Source organism: Rhinolophus ferrumequinum, chromosome 20 (genome assembly GCF_004115265.2).
Source record: "Rhinolophus ferrumequinum isolate MPI-CBG mRhiFer1 chromosome 20, mRhiFer1_v1.p, whole genome shotgun sequence".
NCBI classification, from domain to species: domain Eukaryota; kingdom Metazoa; phylum Chordata; class Mammalia; order Chiroptera; family Rhinolophidae; genus Rhinolophus; species Rhinolophus ferrumequinum.
The window spans coordinates 1,245,158-1,268,289 of NC_046303.1; the positions used below are offsets into that span (position 1 = coordinate 1,245,158).

Genomic DNA, 23,132 nt, shown 5'->3' on the forward strand with positions numbered 1-23,132 from the left:
CTTTTACCTATTGTAGTTTTTAAGACTTTCTGTTAATTTCTTACGTTCTTCAGTTTCACTTCAAAATACCTCAATGTGGTATTAGTTTTTACCTTTCCTCCTTTATACTTTCGATTGGAGTACGCGTGTATTTCTAAAATTCTGGAATATTTTTCAGCCTCGTTTCTTTAAACACTGCTTCTCTGACACTGTGCCTATTTTCCTGGGATGGCCCAGCTGTGACTTTTGTGAATTCCTTCTAATTTATTATGCCACTTCACGTGGGTTTTTGTTTTTTTCTCTTTTTACTCTGTGCTGGTGTCTGGGTAAATTCACTTGTGCTGTTTCACACTCACTCATTTGCTCTTTGCTCTGTGAGGCCCAGGGATAGTCCAAGGAAGCCCAGACTTTCTGCTTCCTGAGCTCGCGATCTGAAATCCAAGAGCTACAAAATGTTACGTAGTGCAGGGTTGGCTTGTTCCCCTTCTGCCTCCGAGCTCTCGGTCCCTGCACTCCTGACACCCATGTTATCATTTTCTTGGAAAGATATGGTCTGCATATGCAAATGATACTTAGGTAAAACGTGTTTATGTCCATCTACCTGTGCGTGCGTGCGTGTGTGTGTGTGTGTGTGTATGGATAGATTCATCTCTTTACATTGTTTAAAGTAGGTGATAGCTTTCTATAAACGGTGGTCTGCCTCTTGCTTTCTTCATTTCAAAACATGCCATGGGAGTCGTCCTACCTGAAGTGACCTCCGTCATTCCTCCACGGCCACCCCATGTCTTACCGTGACTGCGCCTTACCACTCCCTACTGATGCGCATTTGGCACTGGGGGCAGAGTGTGTGAGTAAGTGCGTCCAGCGCTCAGCTGTACTGCGGGCATCAGCGCGTCTGGAGGGCCGTCCAGCCGGAGGCGCTGTTGGGCAGAGAGGGGGTCTGGGAAGTCCCGCCTCTGTCCTCTGCACAGACCACCATTTGAACGTCCCACTAGGAACTTAGGAGATTGCGCTTCCATTCCCCGACACGATGTCTTATCAAACGGCTTCTCTCTGCCAATCTAATAGATCTGTAAATGGTGCCTCAGAGTAGTTTCCTTACGCATTCTGATGAGTGAGTCAGCTTTTTCTTTCACCTGGCTTGAACCCACGTTCTCCTGGGTTCTGCGTTTTTGTATACCCGTTTCTGTTTCATGTCTTCTTTTGCTTGAAATTTTTTTTTCTGAAATTAGTATCATTTTCAATGTATTTCTTTATGTTTTGTGTACTAATTTAAAAACCCTTTCAAACTACTGGATAAAAAACAAAATCCATCTTGTGTGGCCCGGTTCCTCGGTGCCCCAGTGTTTCTGGATGGCAGGCTGACTCGGAGTGGGGCTTTCCTACTTTCACTGCCATCCCTGCTCCATGCTTCATGGCTCCCCATGGCTCCCCGGCTTCTTACCTGCCGATAGGGACATAAAGACCCCCCGTCTCCCTCTGCTTACTGAGATGATGGTCTTGTTTTCCCAACTAGGTTGAAACCCCGAACTGCAACATATTTGTCAAAAAGGAAGTATTTGTCTTTAAATTATTTTAGATTATCATCAAAAAGAAAACAAAATTTAGAAACCCCTCGGGTTCATGAAACCCTGGTCTGAAGAGTATGGTGCATAATTGACAGGGGGAAAGATTGGGTCCCAGGTCCCTGGGGTGATGGCTCGGGAATGGGATTGCACCAGGCATCTTAGCTTCTTGGGGTTGGAGTACTGAACAGAATGGATAAAGCGGAAAGTGAAGATGTGTCCTGGGAGTTTACATAAATCCACTTCAGTCAACCACAGTGTGAACCAGGAGAGAGCAGCAGGCAGTAAAGGGTCGAGGGCTTTGAATAATGGGAATTTTACCCAAATACATTTTTATCCTCTTCTCAAAATACTCATGAGCAGGAGCTCTCTATATAAAATGTAAGATACTTATTATGTCTATGTATAATATATATCTATATCTTACAGGTATATATAAGATATGACATATAGAGATATCTATATAGAAATAGGTATATAAGATCTCTATTAATAAGATACATATTTTATCTAAACACCTACAAATAAAACTGAATAAAATTGTGCACAAACTGAGGTTGTCTGTGAGGAAATGTTGGATCCTTCTAAGCACTGAGAGCTGTTATGTGACAGAAGGACCAGATGTGAGAACGTGTAGGAAATACAGACTGTGAGCTATTCTCATTCCAAATAGATTCTTTTCCTGTCATGTTTTCATTTGTACTGCACCTTACCTAGAGCTTATTTGAGTTGGCGTCTGCAAACACTTGTAATTTCAGTCACATTCCGAAAGTCAAAATTTCTTCTAAGGAATGGTCAGTCTTCATTATAACTCAAATTATGATTTCAGTTAGTAAGGAATATTGTCAACTTGGGTGAGTTCTTAACTCTTCTATTAAACCAATTCAGAACTAGAAAAAGATACTCTTTAGTTGCAACGGCTCCAGTTACTATGATCCACTATTTTTAAAAACAACCTCTGTTGACTGTAACCCCCTAGGCAGAGGGTGCTGTGAATTAGGTAAGAGAAAGCCCCTTATTCTTGGAAGTGGCCCTGCACACAGTGGAACAAACATTTGATGTTGCAATGTGAAGTCCTGATGCCTATGTGACTGCGCCAGCTGAAGACCCTCAAAATTCATCACAATTGTGTATGAGAGCTGGCTCGACCCCGGAGTTAGGGTTAATTCCTGTCACCAGTTGTCTTCTCGTCCCCCTTTCCTGTATCATCCACCTTCTGCTAGATTTCTAAGGCATAAGTCCTGTAATGGAAACACCTTGTTTAAAAACTTGCCAAATGACCATCATTAAAATGTCTTGATTTTTTTTTTCCAATTTCCGACAAAAACCCAAAGCTCCTTCCCGTTCTCAGTCGTTGGAACAAGGTTTCTCTGACAGATGTCTATGAGAGCTCCCCTGGACTGACGGACACCTGTCAACCTTGGGTCCTCTCTCGGGCCAGGCAGCATGGAGCTTCCCGATGACAAAATGGCCGTGGCTGTCGTGGCGGGTGGCTTCACTGAGCAGTGGGGCTGAGAGGTGATGTCCATTCTGGGAGCACGGAGCGCCCTACTTGTGTGGAACCCTAATCTAGCCAGGCCAGAGTTCTTACTAAGACGTCCAGGGCTGGGACGCTGGACAGTTTCGTAGAAACAGGGCCAAAGGCTTTGGAAGTGCCTCTCAGCTCACACAGCAGAAATGCTCCCGGAAAGGCTAGGTATGAGGAGGGATGTTTACAGCACCGTTTTCCTGCTGATGCAGTTGGCAGACTGTCTGCTGACTTTTCCCAGGTACTTGTTATATGCGTCCTCTTTTCAAAATGCATTACATAAACGGGAGGCCGACGCGCAAATCTGACTCGTTTTTCTGGATCGCTCTGTGGAAACTCGGGGTGGGGTGAACGGGGCGGGGGCTGAGGACTGGACGCCGGCCCCGCCCCCGCCCCGCCACGCCCCCTTCCGAGGCCCCGCTCCAGCGTCCCCGGCGGTTGGCTGGCGGATCCCGTGCTCCGCCCCGGGCCCCGCTGCGTCGGCAGCCGGAGCCCCAGCCGCGCCCGCCGATTGGCCACCCGGGCCGTTGCCCGGCGACGCGAGTTGCGGTTCCGTGGGTTGTGGTTCGGCGCCACTCGGGGAGTTTGGGGTTGTCCTCCGCCTCCTGCAGGGTGTAGACTTTGGCCTGTGCGCGGCGAGCAGCACCCACAGAGCCCCTCAGGAGCCGGTGAGCGGGAGCGGGCGGCCTCGGGGTCGGGGAGGGGCGGGTGCCCCCTGTCACCGGGACGGGGAGGGTCAGTCCCGGGAGGCTGCTCACTGACAGGGTTCTCCGCTGCGTCCCCGACGGGACTTGTCCCTCTGTGTAGCCTCCCGGCAAGGACGTGGCCCTGCTCGTGCGTGTGCCCCTGCCGTCTGCCGCGTGGAGCTGCGCGCCCTTCCGGAGTGGGAGACGCCTGCGTCCGTGTGCGTGGAGGAGGACGGGCCTGAGCGGCGCAGCCCGCGGCCGACCCAGCGCCCCGGGAGCCCCTGACTCGTGTCCGGCATGCGGAGCTCCGGCAAGGAGCTGCCAGGCGCCGCGGGCCGCTACGCCCCCTGCGGTGAGTGACGGGCGGGAGGAGCGGCCGGCGTCCGCGAGGGTGGCCCCACCAGCAGCGGGTACCCCACGGAAAGGGGTACGCTGCCCCCGCGCCGCCGCCCGAGCACGACTGACAGGGAATCGGGGGGGGGGGTAGCCTCGTTCTCTGTTTTCAACGCGGTGCGCACCGCGGCCGCAATAGCGTCTCCTTGGGTTTCTCTGCGCTCACCCTCCGGAACTCGGCCGGTTCCTTCCCTGAACGCTCGCGTAGGCACTTCCTCCTTCCGCGGCCCGCGGGGCCTCCGCTGGCCGCCTCTGCCCAGCCGACGTCAGCGTGTCCGGCTTTCAGGGCCTGGCCGCGGAAACCAGGGTTTTGTGGCCTCCTCGCGGCTTCTCCCTTAGCGGGGCCGAAGCTGGGCAGACGGGGAGGCCCGAGGCCGTGCCTGGTGTCGCCGTTGTTTTCTCGGCTCCCCATCTGGGCGAGGGCTGGAGAGAGGGTGGCGAGAGCATCTGCTGGGAGAGGCAGGGTGGGGCCAGGCGGGCGGCCTGCAGCCCTCAGGTCTGCCCCAAAGCGGACAGAGCGTGGAGCTCTGCCTGGGACCACTGCTGGTGACCCCGTGGCCCATGCGGCCCTGGGGGGTGGAGAGCCTGGCAGCCCCCCTTTTCCACGTGGTCTTAGGCTCTGTGTGACCTTGCCATGCCTTAGTGAGCGGCCCCCCTGGATGAACAAGCACAGTCATAAGCACTTTTATACAGCAACCTTTAACCTCAAAACATGAGGTATCCTCTTCCTGTTTACAGAAGAGCAAACTGAGGCACAGTTTTAGAAGATGCCAGAGGTCACACTCCTCACAGATGGCTCCTCCACTCAGGCTTTAACCCCTCGAGACCCTGGCAGCCAAAGTCAGGGGCAGTGGCTGTTTCCGGATCTCCTGTGGTCTGTGGACGTGTGACAGTGCCGGGTGCTTAGACAGCAGAGGGCTGTGGGTGCTGGGTCATCTTGTCCCTCTCAGCTGTCCCCTTACTGATAAAATAAGGGTGCTCATAGAAATCTGCACCACGGTGATGCAGGGCCATACAGTTCTAATAACCTGTGAATGACAGAGGCTACAGGACCCCGAGTGCGTGCTGGTGACAGCTGGTTCTCAGTGACTTGGGCCCTGGCTCTCTGAGCTCCTTTGCACACGATTATAAATGGTGGACCCAAAGCTTCCAGTAACGAGAAGGAAGAAGGCACGGTGTTCCCTGTGGATTAATTAGTAATCAAAACACAGAGAGGAAAAGCAAAGCAAGAATCAAGTGCCTTCCCTCTAAGGAAATGGTTTGAGCTGCATCTGATGAGAATACGAAGCTCCTAAACTCATTCTTACGGTGATTCTCTGGGAGCTTCTCACAACTGCTCGCGTCTTTCCCAGGGATTTTTTTTCCTTTTCCAAACTGTAGTGTTGATCCAGCTAATTACTGTCCTTTAGATATTGAAAAGGTTTGCCTTGTTAAATATTTACTTGTATGCAGGGATCCCAGCTTCAGTCCTAAGTAGGAATGGGATGTCAGCTTTTAGCTTAGAGGACGATTTCTGCTTGTTCATGGACCCTTGTCTGCTTGCGTAAATTGACCCATCCAGCACTATTTGCCAGTGCGCCTCCTGCTGGCAGGTCCACCGTCTGCCAGGTGGGCAGCAGCTGGAGACGCTGGGCAGAGCTGACACTGCAGGGCTTGGTCTGAAGGCGTCTGGAGGCTGATTCCTTCCCCTTAGGGACCTCAGTCTTCTCCTATGTCTTTCAAATGATTGGATGAGCCCCCACTCCCATGAGGGAGGATGATGGGCTTTGCGAAGCCTTGCCTTCAGAGCGTGCATGTCCTGTGCTGCTGCTTTCTCTGGCTGACGTCCTGTGTCAGTCTCTCCCGCCCTGAGGTCCCATGGAGGGTGCTTAGCCATCTTCCAGGCAGTGCACTGAACCAGCCTGAATTCACCATAACAACCCACTCTCCTCTCTAGACTGGTACTATGACCTTCCCGCGAGGCAGTCCGAGAAGGCCGAGGATGTGCCACCAGCGTCCCAGGTCCCAGGTGTCAGCGAGCTTGGGGACTCACCCAGTGGGCACATGCAGGGGATGCGGAGGTACTGGATCAAAGAGACCGACTCGGAGTACGTGAAGCTGGCCAAGCAAGGCGGCCAACCCGGTAAGCACACCCGGCTCTGTTTTGTGGGGCAGCCACAGGGCCGCTTGTCACCATTTCTGTGCCTGGAAACACCATGAGTTTTGCCCCAGCCGTGGGAGCCGGGGTTCATTGGTGCAGTTGGCGATGTGTGTGGTCTTCAGGGCCCCGCTAACCGTGTATAACAAATTAGACTCAGTGGGCTGAATTCTTGGGTGTGGCTTCAGAGCACTTCTCCTCCGGGGGACACCGTAGCTGTGATTCAGCTCCGGCTCATTTTCTAACTGCAGAGTCTCAGGAAATTGCCCGCATGACAGGCTGTCTTTGTGCTTCAATGCGCTGGGCGTCCAACCCCTTCCTAAGCAGCTCAGGAAGCGTCTTCCCTGTGGCTTCCTCTCGTTGCCCGTCCTGTGCAGTAAGATGGTTTGGATGATGGGGACCTAGATGAGTTTCAGCGGTTGCGCTCAGGAACACCAAACTTCATTCATGACGTCACTGAGACAGTGCGGCCCACTTGTACCGACAGGAATCGCTGACCGGGGAAGGAGTCCCATCTGAAATGTCCTGTAGCTGGCCTTTGGCACAAGTGGCAGGCAGATACTAACCTTTCTTTCTGGCTGCCATTACCCTGAAGGAGATTGTCACAGGGTAAAGGAAACAAAATGACAACATCTGGGCTGCAGTGTTACAAAGCCTGGAACAAGCCCTTGGATTCCCCCCACGTGTCCCATAGGACAGGACCGCCCCACTCCTTGCTGCTGGGGAAAGGGACCCTGGCGGACAGCTGTCCAAACGGGCTGAGGTCTGCAAGTGGGATGAAGGGCTGCAGCAGGCCTTTCCTGATTTTGACCATTGTGCTGTGATTATGTAATGACTGTCTTTGGGGGAGACAGGAGTTAGGGGCATCCTGTCTGCAGCTCACTCCCACTGTCCCCAAACAGCAGTGACAGTGACACTGTACTAATAGGGGATAGAGTCAGAGAGAGAGGTGAGGGCGTGATGACACAAATGTGATGAAATGTTAGCACTGGGGGGTCTGCCTGAGGGGACTGGGGGAATTCTTACATTATTCTTGCAACCTTTTTCTCAGTCAGAAATATTTAAAAAATCAAAAGTTTAAAATAGGTTAAGAATTTCTTATAGTTAAGAAGTCGATAAATGTGGGCTGCCGCCATTGTTACTCTGTTGTTATCACCACTTTGCTGGGCTTAACCAGTGATTGACACCCCGCCCAGCCCCCAACTATGAAAAAGCCCCTGGGGGGTGAGGGGCGGGGGGACAGGAGGCGAAATCCAAGAAACCCAAGAGGGGACAGGTGGGTCAGTGGCTGGAGGGGACCGCTTGTCCCTAACGTGCTGTGGGGTCAGGGACAGCCCCACCACGGCAGAGAACAGTGGGACGGTCCGCGGTGCAAGGGTGGGTGTGGCAGCTGAGAGGGCCAGCCAGCCAGCAGCCCCCCGAGACCTGAGTTCTGCTCCCCCGATGTCGGCCTGGGGGGATGACCATCCCTCCCGGTCACGGTCACGCGTGGATGCTGGCCTGCTCAGATGACAGCTCAGGACCCGGGGCGGGATGGGGGCTGCATGCGGATGTCCCTCCTGAGTGCCAGGCACATGTGCGCAGGCGGTGAGGGCCCCGGTCGCCCCGAGTCCTGGAGCCCCAGAGCCCAGAGCCAACCCCAGAAGTCACAGTGCCCTTGTAAAGGTGAGCCGCCTGCCCGTCACGCATGGTGCCTGGTGGGCAGGCCCCACTCACAGGGCTGCTTTTTGGTTTTGAGACCTGCTGATGCACTGTGCCCCCGGCACCGAGACTGGAATGGGGACCAGGAGCGGCACCCCGGCCACCTACTCCTTGCCGGACTGGTTCATCCACCACAGCAAGCCACCCACAGCCCACGGGAGGCAGTGAGTAGCATCCGTCTTCATACGGGAAAAACAGCTTGTTGATGCTTACAAACACTGATATGCGGGACAGGGGGACCTACGGGTCCAGATGGTGTTGTGAGCGGCCAGCTCTCTGCGGGGTGCAGGGTAAGTGGCTGCAGCACCGGAGTTCTGGAAATCTCCTGTGTCTGCCCCCCTCGAGTTGTACCTCTTGTGGCTGCTGCAGGCGCATTGCTTCTCGTGCCTGTGCCACGGGGGCCTGCCTCCTATGACAGCGGCTTGTCCCAAAGCTGCCTTCTCCTTGGAGGAGAGAGGTGCTAGAGAAAGGCAGAAACACCGGACATCCTCAATTACTGTAACACTGAGCAGAGTTCTGGGGAGCCATTGTCCCTGTAAGATTCAAACCGTCTAAGAAATTCCTACACACACTGCCACTTCCCAGCCACCTCTCGGGCTGGGAAATGGGTGAAAAGCTGTTGAGCTGGCTTTCCTGGTCTGGCTTAGAAAATGGGCAGGCAGACGTGCTATGCGTCCTCAGCGTGGCCAGGAGGCTGTGCCTGTGGCGTCTTGGAAACGATCTGGCTCACAGCATATCCCTGGGGAGGGGAGGGACTGGGCACAGCAGAGAGAAGGTGACACAGGAAGCAGGGGCCCGACGCCGCCTGGGCTCCCAGGATGGGGCTTCCAGGAGCCGAGAACCTTAGTTCCTTGTGTCCTGGACACGCGAGACCCATGGGTGCTCAGCGGAGCCCTTCTCCCCGCCCACCGGCCACGTGGACTGTCCCTCCTGCTTCTGCTCTGTCCCCAAGTTGGGAGGCTGACAGACTGCTGTCCCCTCCTGTCCCAGAGTGACCTTATCTTCCAAGCGTCCCAGAGGGTCTAGTTTGATCTTCTGGTCAGTTAGGGGTGTTTGGGGAGGGAGGTACGGGGGAGCTTTCCTTCCGTGAAACTGTGGGGCCGATGAGCTGCCTAACTTGACACTGCCTAACCTGTTTCTCCAACCATCCAGTCCTCTGTTATTTTCAGCGCTTGTCAGTCCCTGTGGGCTTTTTCCTGCCCGTAGAGAATCCTAGAAATGGGGGTGGAGGGGCCTTGTGCTGGGAGATGTGCCCAGCTCTACTGCCCCTGACACGAAGTAGAGGGGGGTCTCAGGGCCACCTGCCCAGCCCTTCTCCCCCCTGCACTGCCCTGGGGGCTGGACCCCCCTGTGACTTCTCTTCCTGGACTTTGTGTCATTCCCAGGCTGTGTGCCCAGCCCAACCTGCTGCTCCCTGGCCTCTCCACATGCCACCTCAGGGGCCGCCCAGCTCCCTCCTCCTGGGTTAGGGCCCAACAACCTAAAGGCTGGGAGCCCTGCTGTCCCCCTCGCCCTTCCCTGTGCTTTGCCTTTCCATCTGCTTTTCTGTCCCTGCTCTGATCAGCCCACACCTGCCAGGCCTGCTCCCTCCTCCCCTCCCCCACACAGGCTGGCAGTGCCCCTTCTCCAGTCCCTGCCCCCTCCCTGCCCCCATTCCAGCCTCCCTCAGTTATCCTAGGAAACTGAAAATCGGCTTATAGCCCTCGCTCCACTGCACACTGCTGCTAGGATAACACCCAGCCTGCTTTGTAAGGCCTGGCCGCCCTGGGCTGTGCAGGGGGCTGGTGAGACTGGAAGAAGCCGGGGACCCAGGACCCCAGCTCCACAGCGCCCCAGGTGCACTGCTCCAGGCCAGGAGCTTTCTGATGTCCAGGCACTGAGGTGCCTCCAGAATCAGGAAAACGGGCTGCAAGTTGAAATGCCGGCATCGAAAATGACCACGGAACAGAAAACGGCTAGTTCCCATGACTACGAGGTGGTCATGCGAGACGCTAAGTGCTGAGGGCCTCCAGCTGCTTTGACAGGACAAAGCAGTGATGCATCATAGAAGAAATGTGCATTTTATCATGTATCTGCTTCGATAACTTAGAATTTCATTTACCCCGTTTTACTGATGCTGTGCTGTCTGGCTGGGTCTCTGGACTGTGGGACAAAGGCCCTGGGGACAGAACTGGGAGGGGAGGGCTGCGGGCGTGTGGGGTGTGCAGGGGGAGGAAGGATGGCGTTTGCTACCTGGAGGCGGAGAGGGAGACGGGAGGGGGGCGGTCAGGTCGCGCCCGGCAGGGTGGAGGTGTCCCCTGTTTCCACAGGGCGCCTGCTGCCTACATGCCGGACTACATGGTCCACGAGGAGTACACCCCAGACCCGGCCGACAGGACCCACGAGCCCAGAAGGGGCCCGTTCGACTTTGATGTGAAGACAGTGTGGCAGAGAGAGACCGAGCAGCTTGAAAAGGAGAGGAAACAGGTGACAGGGGCCATAATGGATGGCACGGCACCCCTTTGCTGGCGGCTGCCTGAGTCAGTGAGGTGCTGTTGCTCGGTTCTGTATCTCTTGTTGCCATGGCATCAGCACCAGGTCAGACCTCTACACTTACATCTACTGCAGGGACGAGGCCACCCAGCCCCGGCACACACGGTCCGGGTTCAGTCTTCCCAGCCTTTCCTCTGCCAGGTGCCAACTTGGGAACCACACGATGTGCGGTCCTGTGCCGGGCCTCTCCCACGGCCATGGCACCGAGAGCCATCCCAGTCGGGCTGTCACCAGCTGACGGACCCTTGGCTGTTTTCAGGCCTGGGATGGCCCCACCTTGCAGGGCGGCCCGGAGCCCTCACCCTCGCTCTGAGCATGTGGTCCTGCCTGGTTGAAGCCATTCTAGCAGGTGCCTCCCCATCCAGGTTTAAATTTGCATTGTCCCAATGCCTGGTGACATCGTGCATCTTTTCACATGCTCCATTGCCACACATATATCTTTGTCAGTGAAGCATCTGTCCTAATCTTTTGCCCATTTTTAATAGTTCGTTTCCTTATCATTGAGACATGAAAGGTCTTCATATCCTGGATGGGTCCTTTCCCAGAGATGAGTCTGGCACCTATTTTCTCCCAGTCTGTGCCTGGTCTACTCGTTCTCTTACCAGCATCTTTGGAAGAACAGAAGTTCTTAATTTGGACAAAGTCTGATTCATCAGTTTTTCATTTATGACTTTGCTTTTGACATTATGTCCATGAAACCTTTGCCTGATCCCAGGTCACAAACTTCCCTCCTGTGTCTTTGTCTAAGTGTCATGGCTCCCGTCCCAGGTTTCGCCGCCCGCCCCTCCCCTTCTAACTCCACTGGAGTGGGCCCCCTGGGCACACTTTCCAGCATGTGCCCAGCCTCCATTTCAGGACTCACCTTCTCCGTCACCCCTCGTGCCTGTTGTTTGCCAGGCCCCTGGTGCTATTCTGAACGTCAGCGCTCCTCCTCGTCCCCTTGCTGCCATCCGGGTGGGGCGTTCCTGGCCTCTGGCCCACTAGTCTGTCTCCTCCGAGTCAACTTTCCGCACTCTCCCTCCCGCCACACTGTCCCCTGTGCCCAAGCCCATCCCCCATACCACCCTGCCCCAGCCGCCACCTCGGTGCCCTCCTGGGTTTCTCAGCCAGGCCGTCTGCATCTGTCCCTCGGACGCACACACTCAGGGGTCTGCAGTGGGGTCATGCCAGGGCAGCGGTGGCCAGGCAGCTGGCACCGTGCACAACACTGTCCCCCGTGGCTGGGCGGTGTGAGCCCATCTTCAAGGGTGAGGTCAGGGCAGGTGTCCAAGCCCCATGGCCAGGCTGGTTCCCACTTGACGGTTCAGGGGGAAGGAGTGGAGGTTGTTGGCAGACGCGTCCAGGGAAGCCCTGCCCACCCTCTGCTGAGGGACCCTCGTCCTCTCGGGGCCCCTTGAGGGGGCTCCCTAATACTCAGCCGTGAGCTGTTCATGCTCTTTTTGTGGAGTAGATGCATCTTTGCTGGAAAACCACCACCACTGTGAGTTTCCGAGTCACAGTGTGTTGAGTGGGTCGTCGCCATGCTGCCTTCCCTGTGGCTGGTCACCCGTGAGAGGGTGGCCACACTCCACGCCTGGCACTGCCCGGCTGTGCAGCCGGCTGTGGGCTGCCCTCCCCTCTGGCATCAGAGCTGCTGAGCGCTCCACTAAATCGGGACTTGGTGTGTTTCTCCCCACAGGTGAGGCTGCCAGCCATTAACTCAAAGTACCCCAGCAAAGCAGGGAGCCCGCTGAGCCCCAAAGACCCTGCAGGAAGTAGAGTCTGCTTTCCCCCCATGTAAGTGCACGCATAGCCCACAGTCAGGATTCGCCTGGGGTTCGGTCTGTGCTCTCTGGTCCCAGCGACGATGAGGGAACAGCATGCTCTGCTCATGTTGGCCTAATGCTGTTGGGTCCCCAGCAGGTGTGGCAATGAGACACCATGTCACAGCTCCCACAGCCCGGCCTGCAGAGCCTGACCCGCCTGGCTCGCTGGCCTCCTGGCCCCTTTCCCTCCCTCCTTGATGCCGGCTGTGCCCTGCGTGGCCCATCTGTCCCTCGCCCTCATCTTTGTCGGGTGGTCTTCTGGTTTAGATGCTGAGCTCCCCCAACAAGCTGCTCTGTGCGCCGCAGGCCTGGGTCCTCCTGAGACCCTCCTGCCTCCCTGTCCCGTCCTCACAAAGCCTCGCCTTTGACGGTGGGGCCGCCTGTCCTGACACGGGTGTTGCTCGGGCTGATGTTTTCTGTCACCAAGGCCTGGATGCTGCTGTCCGCATCTGGTGCTCTGGCTATGCGTCCCGCAGGACAATCTGTGAGGCGTGGGGACATTTTCATCTGTCTCTCGTTACTGTGTCAGAATCCTAGTTGGTGCTGCAATTAATGACATCCGTTGTCTAATTCTTCAGCTTCTCATCCAGTGGGGAGAAAAACAAGCAGTCAGTTACATTGTATGTGACAAATGCCATGAGAGCACCAAGCTCAGACAGGGAGGGAGGGAGATATATTTAGGGAAAGAGGGGGCCAGTGGGAACACCCTTAACAACGGATTTACAAGTAGGAGACCTGAGGCCGAAGGAGCAGCTGAGGTGTGACCTGTCTGACCTCCAAGCTCCAGCTGCTTCCACCAGGTCACACCTCTCTGTCAGTCTTCAGTGTAGGTGCTGATAAGGTCTGCACAGGTGTAGGTTCTAATAAGATCTGCAGAGATGCAGTGACAGGTGAACGACAGGTAGAAGCAAAGCTGAGCACAGAAGCAGAGATGGTCCATAATGCAGAGGAGGAGGAAGTGGTTCTGAAAGCAGTTGTTACAAAATGACAGAGGCTGAGTGCCTGTCACCATGGGCAGGGTCAGTGTTTTCTTAGAAGGGGGCTGGAATTACTCTTTTCTGATTGGCTGTCAAGAAGAAAGGCTTTGAAAACAACTAAGCCTGCTCTCACCATGTACAAGGAATGCTTGGAAGTGTGCTAACTCGGGCTTAAAAGTGGAGAGAGAGGGAGGGGGGAGGGAGAGAAAGAGGGGGATAGAGAGAGAGATCTCCCCGTTACGTTTTATGGGACAATAAACATCTAATTTATTACCCGTATGTTTGCCTAGAACTCTTCTGGATTTTCATTAAGCTTTATACTTAAGTTTGATGTTAATTTTTCTCTTTTTGAGGCCTGGTCAAAAAACCAGCTCACCCACAAACTTCTCCAAACTCATCAGCAATGGGTATAGGGATGAGTGGTTCCAGCAGCGAGAGGACGCAGACAGGAGAACTGCATCCACATCGTCTCAGTTGCCCCAAGACCCCGAAGGGCGCCAGGATGCGGAGCAGCTCCCAGGCCCCGAGGTCCCCCAAGAATCTGCAGAGGACCCAGGTGACGTGCGCCCAGCCACCTACGTGCCCCGAGCTTCTGTCATTGACATGGCAGCCGCTTTCTCTTGTCTCACTATGTAATGAGTGACCTAAAACACGTGTCGAAAACATGGGGAAGTACTGAGCTGCATACACAGGAGGATAGCGTGTGTGTTGCTTTTTCCTACATTCAGATGAATAGCGAAAGTCATGATTATGTCACTTCACATTTTCTTTTAATTGCCAAGAGTGTTGATCCTTCATTTGGAGTACCAAACTAATAATATGCTAAATAATACCAGTTTTAGTCTCCTGGATCCAAGAGATTCTGACAGCGGTGCTTGCACCTGTGGAAGCCGCTGCTCCCTTTGAGGCAGCCTCATGGAAAGCCCTGGGGTCTCTGAAAAGAACTCACGTTCCAACTTGAAATTGCTCCATCTTCAGTGTTTCTTAAACTTTGTAGTTAAACAGGATAGTTTAGAAGTTTCCCTGTCAATGTTCAGGATACTGTAGTAGCTTTGATTTTTAATAGTCCAGTCACAGGTACAGTTCGCATTACTTCCGCCACGTCCACCTTAAAGTGTCTGGGCAGCATGTTCCGTTTCCGTAGCTCCAGGATTGCCGATCATTTATACTCTTGAGGCTTCATTTCTTGGATTAGGAGGAAGGCAGCATGTTCTGTCTCTTAAGCATCCGAAGTGTTTCACGTAATGTTTTGTCAGCGTGATCTCACTGGCCTTTCCGCATCCAGCTCCTCACGCTGGTGGCAGCTCCTTTACCAGTGAGGGGTGTCATCATGGCCCCTGGTCCGACCTGGCCCCAGCTGGCCGGGCCAGGTCTGGTGATAACACAGCCTCCGTCTCCATTGTCATGGTGGAGCGTGACAAGTTCACACTCAATGTAAAAAGTGCCCTTTGGAACTTTACAATGGCGGTTGTGTTCTAGGACTTACCATTTTAAGTAATACAGCCTCTTACTAATCCTTTAAGTACTTATTAAAACTACTAATGCTTTTAATACTTGGTCTATTTCATTAAATTGAACAACTATGTACTTATTCTTTATTACAGAGTCTTCTCCAACAAGTGAGTGTTTATAGAGACCAACTTGCACCAAAATACAAAACTATCTCACACCCGAAAAAGGCAATGGGCAAAGATTGTGAACCTGACGTGGAGGTCTCTTGGCACCCTGGGACGTCTGTCTCCATACAGCTTCTATTCTGACTACACGAATTGGGGACAGCAAAAGAAGCACCACTCACTTTATTCCAAGATTATTTTGTCCTTTTATGCATATTCCAGAAAATAAAACATGGTTTAGTTCAGAGACGTACATTGTATTACACACCACGTGAGCGAGCTGGGTTTAAATAATGGAAGAAAGAAGTGAAAAGGCACGGGGATGCCTGGGGCCTGGGGTCACCCACGGGGTAGTTAAGGTTTTTAGCACTTTTTCTGCATGGCCTTACACAGGTGGAATTTACCTCACCACCAACAAACTGTATGGCCTCGCCAGGAACTGGCGTGTTACATGAGAATAGGGAATAGGGTTGTGCCCTTTCTATGGGGAAATAAAGCACTGCGCGTGTTGTGTGATCCGTGTGCATTTATATTCAAGAGTATAAATGATCGGCAGTCCTGCATAGCCCGAGAGGAACATCGCAAGGGCTCAAAATGAACGAAGGAAGAAGCAAGCAGAAGGGCCTGGGGTCTGGGCGATGACCACTTGGCCGGGGTAACTCGGTTCCCCGCTCACTGAGGTGTCAATGCAGAAACTCGGGCTCCTGCCCCCACCAGAATTGCTGACCTCTCGTCTAGGCGGCCACACACTGCTGTTCCCTATTTCACCTTTAGCTTTCACCTTGATCAACAACAGCAGCTGGCCCAGAGCATGTCTGTTCCTTCCTTCCGACTGCAAGCGGGACGCTGTCGCCATAACTCCCTGGACCTCATTAAACCTTCCTATTAATGCTGCTTCCCTCCACAGACCCAGGATTATTTTTTTTTTCCTTATTGCAATCTTTGCAGCCTTTTTAGAAAGTTTCTGCCAGAAAGCTGGCCTTTTGGTGACTGGCACAGGACTACACTTTGAAAGAGCTGACATTGATGCGGGTGCAGGACTCGCGTTCAGGGACCAGAGCCAGTGTCCCGGGGCTGGGCAGCGGGCGGCCTCCTCCGACTCCGTGGTCGCCGTCCTGCCACCGGCCTCGGAGGTGCTGCTCACCCTGTCAGCTCAGCTCAGCGTCTTTGTGTCAGCGGAGACTTTTCAACGCATGCAGGCCACAGACGACCTTCTGACAGAAGGGCGCTCAGCCCGTCCGCCGCCACCAGGGGGAGCCGTGGTCCAGCTGTGTGACGTGCCTGCGGGGACAGCCGCGCGCTACTGTCACGCAGACTTCATCAAAAGCTTTACAAATACGTGCAGAAATACGCGGTTTTTAAATTGAAAATTAACGGTTACGGTTTCTAATTTATAAAATGCCCCCTTATCTGTCTCTCACTGCGTTGCTTTGCTTTGCTTTGCAGGCCCAGCAGCGTCGCCATCGGCATCGACGCCTGCGAAACTCAAATAAACCCCGACACCTACACAGAGGGCGCCAGGGTCGCCGTCTGACGGCTACCTGTGACCCGGCTGGGTTTCAGCTCTCTCTGTGAGGCTCCCGCTGTGCTTGTGAACATAGATTCTTACGCAAGAATTCGTCTTAGAACAGACTGTCGTCACCGTGGCTTAGATGGTACAAGTGTTGGGTTTGGCTTCTTGCATTTGTCTGGATGTTAAGTCGCTGTACCTCGCTGGCCTGGGACGCCCCGGGTCTTAGAAGCAGCCACTGCCTCCCGGTCACCGGCTGGCATCACCCCCTCCTGTGGGCCCCTCCGTGGGTGATATTCCCATTGGAATCCATTGATTACACTCTTAACCAGAAGAAACTCACAGCCTTTTCTGTGTTTGCTCCTGTAATCTCGGCAGAAAAAAGTTTTCTGTTATGAAAAATCTTTAATTCCAGAATATTGTGATCTAGTTTATATTAAGAAAAAGATTAATTTATTATGCTTTGAAGTTTTAAACATTTAATATAAAAAACATTGAAGCATTTGCTAGTTTTAAATTTTCGCTAACTTTTTTTTGCATAGACTGAAATCCATATTAAAGATTTACGTTTCGTCCTTTAAGTAAAAATATGTGAATTTTAATTTTTAATTTAGTCTTCACAAAATTGTTTAATCATCAGACTGAATTTTCTTGTTTCATAAATTTTGTTACTGTTTATATGTAAGTAAATAGCATTAAAATGTGGTTTTGTATTTTGTGCACTTAATTCAATAGTAAAGTAATAATTTTCTGCTGGAATATTTTCAGGAAGCCAAATAAGATCACAGATATTTTAGCATCTTTCCCAGAGTAAACTTATCATGCCTTTGCTCACCTAAAATATAGAAGTTTTAAGTTAGTTCTTTAAATGAGATACTTAATTGAGCACATGTCTCTATGTTGTTTGATCAGACAGACAGTAGTGTGGGGAATATATGCGATAGGAAAAGGTGTGAATGGCTATATGTATTGAATAAAAAGAATATAGCATTATTGTAAGACGTTTATTTTTTTCCTCTTTTCTTCTTTCCCTCCTCTTTCTTCCTCTACCTCAATTCTAAATTCATTCTCAACGTCCTCATCCTAAGAAAAAATCCTCAGTAGCTTACAGCTCTTTATCAGTAGCTTACAACTCTTTAATTCTTTTTAGGTTGTTAGACTAAGAGACACCCGAGGTTTAGGGAGAGGACAAAATTGGGAGTACACTCCTGTGATCAGATCTTGGCTCCATGTAGGGCAGCCAGGGTCCATTATTACTGAAAAAGCCAGTCCTGCAATGAAATTTCTGCTCATAAAATACAACAAACATATTATGAAAACAAAAACTTACAAATTCCATGCAATTATTCCAAAGTAAGTGATTTGCTTCCAAAAGATAAAAATATTGAAGATTGTGCTAAATATAAATTGTCAGTTAAAACCCGCAAAAACCCTGTTTAGTTCAATACGAGTTTTATACTGTGTGTGCCTGCGTGTACACTCACATCCTCTCAGGTTCTGACATTTCTGTGGAGGCACCTGGCAACCTCACCTCACCACAACCTTCGCTCCCAGAGCTTGGCTCTGAGCCCATTTTCCTCCTATGGAACATGGAGATAATTCCCAGCCAGGGCATTAATCAGAGTCAAGTTCCTAACATGATGCCTGACTAATCGTCCTCTCCTTCAGCTTTGGGAAGCCGGGGCTCTCTGGGGTGTTGGTTTGCCCATAAAGCAAGGCGCAGGCATATGTGGGAAAGCCAGCATCCCTGGAGAAAGCTGAGATTTGAACCGCTGTTACCGGTAATGTTCTCTTTTGCACTGAGCCCGGTGATGTGCGTGACGTGGGCTCGAGGCCAAGCTGAGAAAGGTAAAGCAGAAGGCGGTAGTGGACCAGGGGAAAGACAAGAGGAAATAGCTTCAAGGAGGACAATGCAGAACAGTACCGACCATAGGTGTAAAGCAAAAGGGAAAAGTAGAAATAGCTGTCGGAAATGAGAACGGCTATGGAAAAGAAGAAGATACTTCACACCCCAAGGGTGGGCTTACTGGGGTCCCACAAAGCATCTTTAAAAATTGGCTGAATTGTACATGAAAAAACAGCAGAAAGTCCAGATCGGGTCACTGGTGAATTCTACCAGACATTTAAGGAAGAAATAATACCAATTCTCAACATCTTCTTCCAGAAGATAGAGACCGAGAGAATAATTCCTAACTCACTTATGAGGTCCACGTTATCTGGATACCAAAACCAGACAAAGACATAATTGCCCCAAACTTGGAAACTACCAAGATGTCCGTCAGTAGGTGATGGATAAACTATGATCCATCCTGGCGATGGAACATTACTCAACACTAAAAAGAGATGAACTATCAGACCATGAGAAGACCTGGAGGAACCTTAAATGCATGTTACTAAGTGAATGCAGCCAATCTGAAAAGGCTGCATACTGTAGGAGTCCAACTATGTAACATTCTAGAAAAGGCAAAACTATGAGACAGTAAAAAGGTTGGTGGTCGCCAGGGGCTGGGGGGAGGGATGAATGGGACCCCAGGACGTTCAGGGCAGTGAACACACTTGGTAGGATACCAATGACAGACACGTCAGGATACATCTGTGCAAACCCATAAAATGTGCCCCACCCAGAGTAAGCCCTGTGGGGGGCTATGCAGTGTCAATGTAGGTTTGTTCATTGTAACAAATGTACCTCTTTGGTGGGGACATTGTTAAGGGGGAGGACACGTAGATGTGCAGGCGGGGGTGTGGAACTCTGCTTTCTACTCAATTTTGCTGTGAATCTAAAACTGCTGTAAAAGATAGTCTGCTAAAAAATGAGAAAAAGTCAAAATATTGTCTGTGTAGGAAATATTGTCTCCTCCTGTGTCTCTACTGCTCCCTCCTCTACTACTTGGAATGCTTTACTTCTGACTCTTCTGACCGTCAAATGTGTTGGGGTTTATCCCCCAACAAGCAATTGTGAGACACCAGCTGGGTGACGTACAATGTTCACTCGCTTCTGACACTCTACCCAGGTAGCATCGGATCCCACAGGTGAGGGGCTCAGAACCACACATGACCCCACCCCATTTCAGATGCCAACCACAAGGCCAGGTTGTCAGCTGTCCTTGTCACCAACTGGTTATAAATGGGGGTGCCCACAAGCCCTCCTCAGGTTTGATTAGTTTGCTGAAGAAGCTCACAGAGTTCAGGGAAACAGTCCCTTGTGTGTATCAGTTTGTTCTCAAAGGGTGTGACGAAGGATACAGATGAACATCTAGATGGAAGAGATGCTTAGGGAGAGGGCAATGGGGAGGGTGGCAAGCTGGGCATGTCCCTCGGCCCCCACCTCCACGTGCTCACCAACCTGGAAGCTCTCTGAAACCCCTCCTTCGGGGGTTTTTCGGGAAGCTGCTTCCTGTAGTCATGACCAACCCTGACCTCCATTTCCAGCCCCGCTCCCCTCTCTGGACAATGGTGGGGACGGGGCAGAAAAATTCCAAGCTCCTAATCGCCGCTTATATGTAAAGGATAAATATTTGAACATCGAGGAGACAGAAATCACGACTACAGGAGAAATACACAATTTCAACGTAGGAAACAAAGATATAAAAATTGTTTAAGATTTTGCTTAATGAATTTGGGGGGACCCAAACATTCAGTCCTTAACACTAAGGGGACAGGGGGGATGTTCACTAAACTGACTCAGCAGGATTTTTGCTAACTTTGGACCCAGAAGGCAGAACCCAGGGTGGGGCCCAGTCAGGAGGAAGACTCAGAGGAGCCTGACCCAAGTTTGGCCCAAGGAGAGAGTCTATGTCAGGATCCAAACTGATCTAAAGCTTTAAGGCATTCCCTAGCCAAAACCCCAGCCATAGACAGGCTTACCTAAAGTTTCTATGGAAATTTCTATGGAACAGCTAAGCCATCTTAACACAGAAGAATCAAGTAGGGAAGTCACTGCACCCAATATAAAAGTCTACTGTGTCATTTACAGTAATCAAAACAGTACAATATTGACACACAGATGACTAGAACAGAATAGAAAACCCAGAAACACCCACACAAACATGCTCAGCTAACTCTGACAAAGGTACAAAAGCACTTCCATGGAGGAACAATGGCCTTTTCAAGAAATGGTGCTGGACCCTTGGACAGGCAAAGGCAAAAACAAGAAACAAAAAAACAACTTCACCCAACCATCATACCTAAAAATGAATCATTAACTTAGATGTAAAACATAAAACTTTTAGGAAAAAAACATGGAGAAAATCCTGAGGAATCTGAGGAAAAGAGATCTTAGCCGTGATGACGAAAGCATGACCTATAAAAGGGAAAACTGATAAATCAATCTCATCAAAATTAAAAACAATTCCTTTTGAAAGCTCAGATGAAGACTATAAATAGACAAACTACAAACTGGAAAAAATATATGCAAACAATATATCCAACAAAGAACTTGTATCTAGAACACACAAAGAACTTTTAAATTCCACAAGAATAGCAAAAAAACAAGCAATGCAATTGGAAAATGGGGGACAGGCGTGAACACAAACTTCACCAGAGGGTGTACAGATGTCGGCAACACCTCCGACGTGCTCAGCAGCACGGCCCTCGGGACGTGCCCACGGAGAGCACCGTGAGACCTCGGCACGCCACGAGCAGAGATGACGACGAGCTCTGGTGAGGGTGCGGGCAAACGGCCTGGCATCCACGGCTGTGGGAACATAAACACGACAGCCGCTCTGGGAAACCGGCAGTTTCTGATAAGAGCAAATGTGCAATTACCATACAACCCTCTTGGCAATAACACTCTTGGCATTTATCCCGGATAAATGAACAGTGTGTTCCCACAAAAACCTGTACATTACCTTTCACAGCAGCTCTATTCTTAAGAGCTTAAGGCTGGAAACAGCCTAGATTGTGCCAGCATGTGAACGGTTAAGCAGTGTCACATCCATGTCATGGGATACAGCTCAGCAACCACTGTTAGATGCCATGTGGACGGCTCTCTCGGGAATTCTGCTGAGTGAGAAAATCTCCTTCACAGGCCCTCTCCTCGTATCATCCCCTTGGGGTAGGAATTTGGGGTGGGGGGATGCAGACATTCACACCACAGCAAACATCAGTACATACAGTTCACAATTTTCTCAGTAAAAAAATGAGTTAAAAACTTGCAGTGGGGCAGTGGTCTGAATTTCAGGGGTGGGGCACTGGGAGGGGCCTGGGGGTCAGGCCCGCTCTCATGGAGATGACCTTCCAGTTGGTCTAAGTAAGGAAGGAGGGGACGCTCTGGCATGAGTGTCCCGTCAGTGAACGGGCCTGAGCTGAATTCAGTGTGTGCAGGGAACACATGGATGGAGAGGCATGGGGGACAGGCCATCTGTACGCCCTCCACCCTCCAGTTCCCAGGGCTTCTCTGTTCCCTGAGCTGGTCCCCTGATGCACTTCCCAAAAATGACTGGCCCGTCCTCGTGTATGCCAGCACACTTTTGTGGGTGGCAACCGCACCTGAATTTTACAAAAGCAGCCATCACAGCAGTGTCGGGGGTCCTGGCCAGTTCTGTGTGATGAGTGACAGCTGGAGGGAAACTAGCTTGACGAGAACGTGCCAGTCATACCACATTCTGACCTGAGGCTCTGCTGCAGAACCGGCATCGCTCCATCTGATACACGGAGCTCCAGTGGGCTCCAGTAACTTGCAGACCACCAACAGCTGCAAGCTGCAAGGCCAAGGACGTCAGATATCATGGGAAGCCACCACGAGCTGAGCATCAGGAAGTTCACTGCTCATTCCTGGTGCAACGGTGAAGACTCCACGTGAGACAGAAGGAAAGCAGTCAGGTAGAGAGGGTGTGCAAACCACGTGCAGATGGGGGAGGGGCAACACGGGGTAGAATGACTCTGCGGGTCCTCGACTGTCCTCTGCATTTGGTCCCCAGACTGGACAATTCCCCGAGGCCCTGCACCTGCCTGCATCCGGCTAGCCCACTCCTGCAGGAGAAGACCGAGAGGGCAGGAACACGTCAGCTGCCCGCATCCATCTGGCGCCCGTGGCCACTTGCGACTGTTCCTTCTGTGTGTGATCCTCAGGTACCTGCCCCCCACAGGCCATGTGGGGGTGCTTTCCTCCTCCAATCTGTCTCATTAACCATCCAAACCCTGGTTGTGCCCACTACATTGGTTCATGACCTACTGATGGGATGCTGGCACTCTGAAAAACAGTTCTTGGAAGGTTTTCCGTATCCGAGTGGTGTTCTAGGAAGCAAGGCACCCTGGACCAGAAAGGGACCGGGAGGTGGGGAGTGGGCCAAAGCAGCAGACAAGAAGCCTCAGCTCATACATCCCAAATATTCCCAGCATTGGCAGAATTCCAGGCGTTTGGAATTTCTCTGGGTCCTGGAGCCCGACAGGGGAGGGTGTCATGATTTGGTGTGGTTGGGCCTTGGCCAAGCGATCAATTTTCTGTGAGACCTCTCAGAGTACCCCCTCCCCGCCCCCCCAAGGAGTCAAAGCCCCAGGGTGGCCTGGCCGGTGACAGACTGGGTCCTGGGCTGAATATCTGCCTGTAGCAGCTGCTGCAGGAGGTGGCCTATTGGGGGTTGTGTTTCCAGGTGTGGTTTAAAAATGGCCAGACATAATTTTGTTCCCAGTCTGTCACATTTACAGCGTTCTAACTTGACAAGTAAGTCTTCAGTATTTGATTTTCCAGTTCATGTGCAGCCTT

The 23,132-nt window shown here is 51.9% G+C and overlaps 1 protein-coding gene across 1 annotated transcript; it reads left to right on the forward strand.

The window, feature by feature from the left end:
* Positions 1 to 3,580: 3,580 nt before the first annotated feature.
* On the forward strand, positions 3,581 to 16,789 carry C20H7orf57 (chromosome 20 C7orf57 homolog). Its single transcript, XM_033088174.1, has 9 exons — positions 3,581 to 3,740; positions 3,880 to 4,110; positions 6,088 to 6,273; positions 8,027 to 8,153; positions 10,299 to 10,455; positions 12,200 to 12,297; positions 13,657 to 13,859; positions 14,908 to 14,922; positions 16,366 to 16,789. Exons 2-9 carry the CDS (start codon positions 4,056 to 4,058, stop codon positions 16,410 to 16,412), a joined length of 888 nt encoding a protein of 295 aa, XP_032944065.1. The 5' UTR covers positions 3,581 to 3,740; positions 3,880 to 4,055; the 3' UTR covers positions 16,413 to 16,789.
* Positions 16,790 to 23,132: the final 6,343 nt, after the last annotated feature.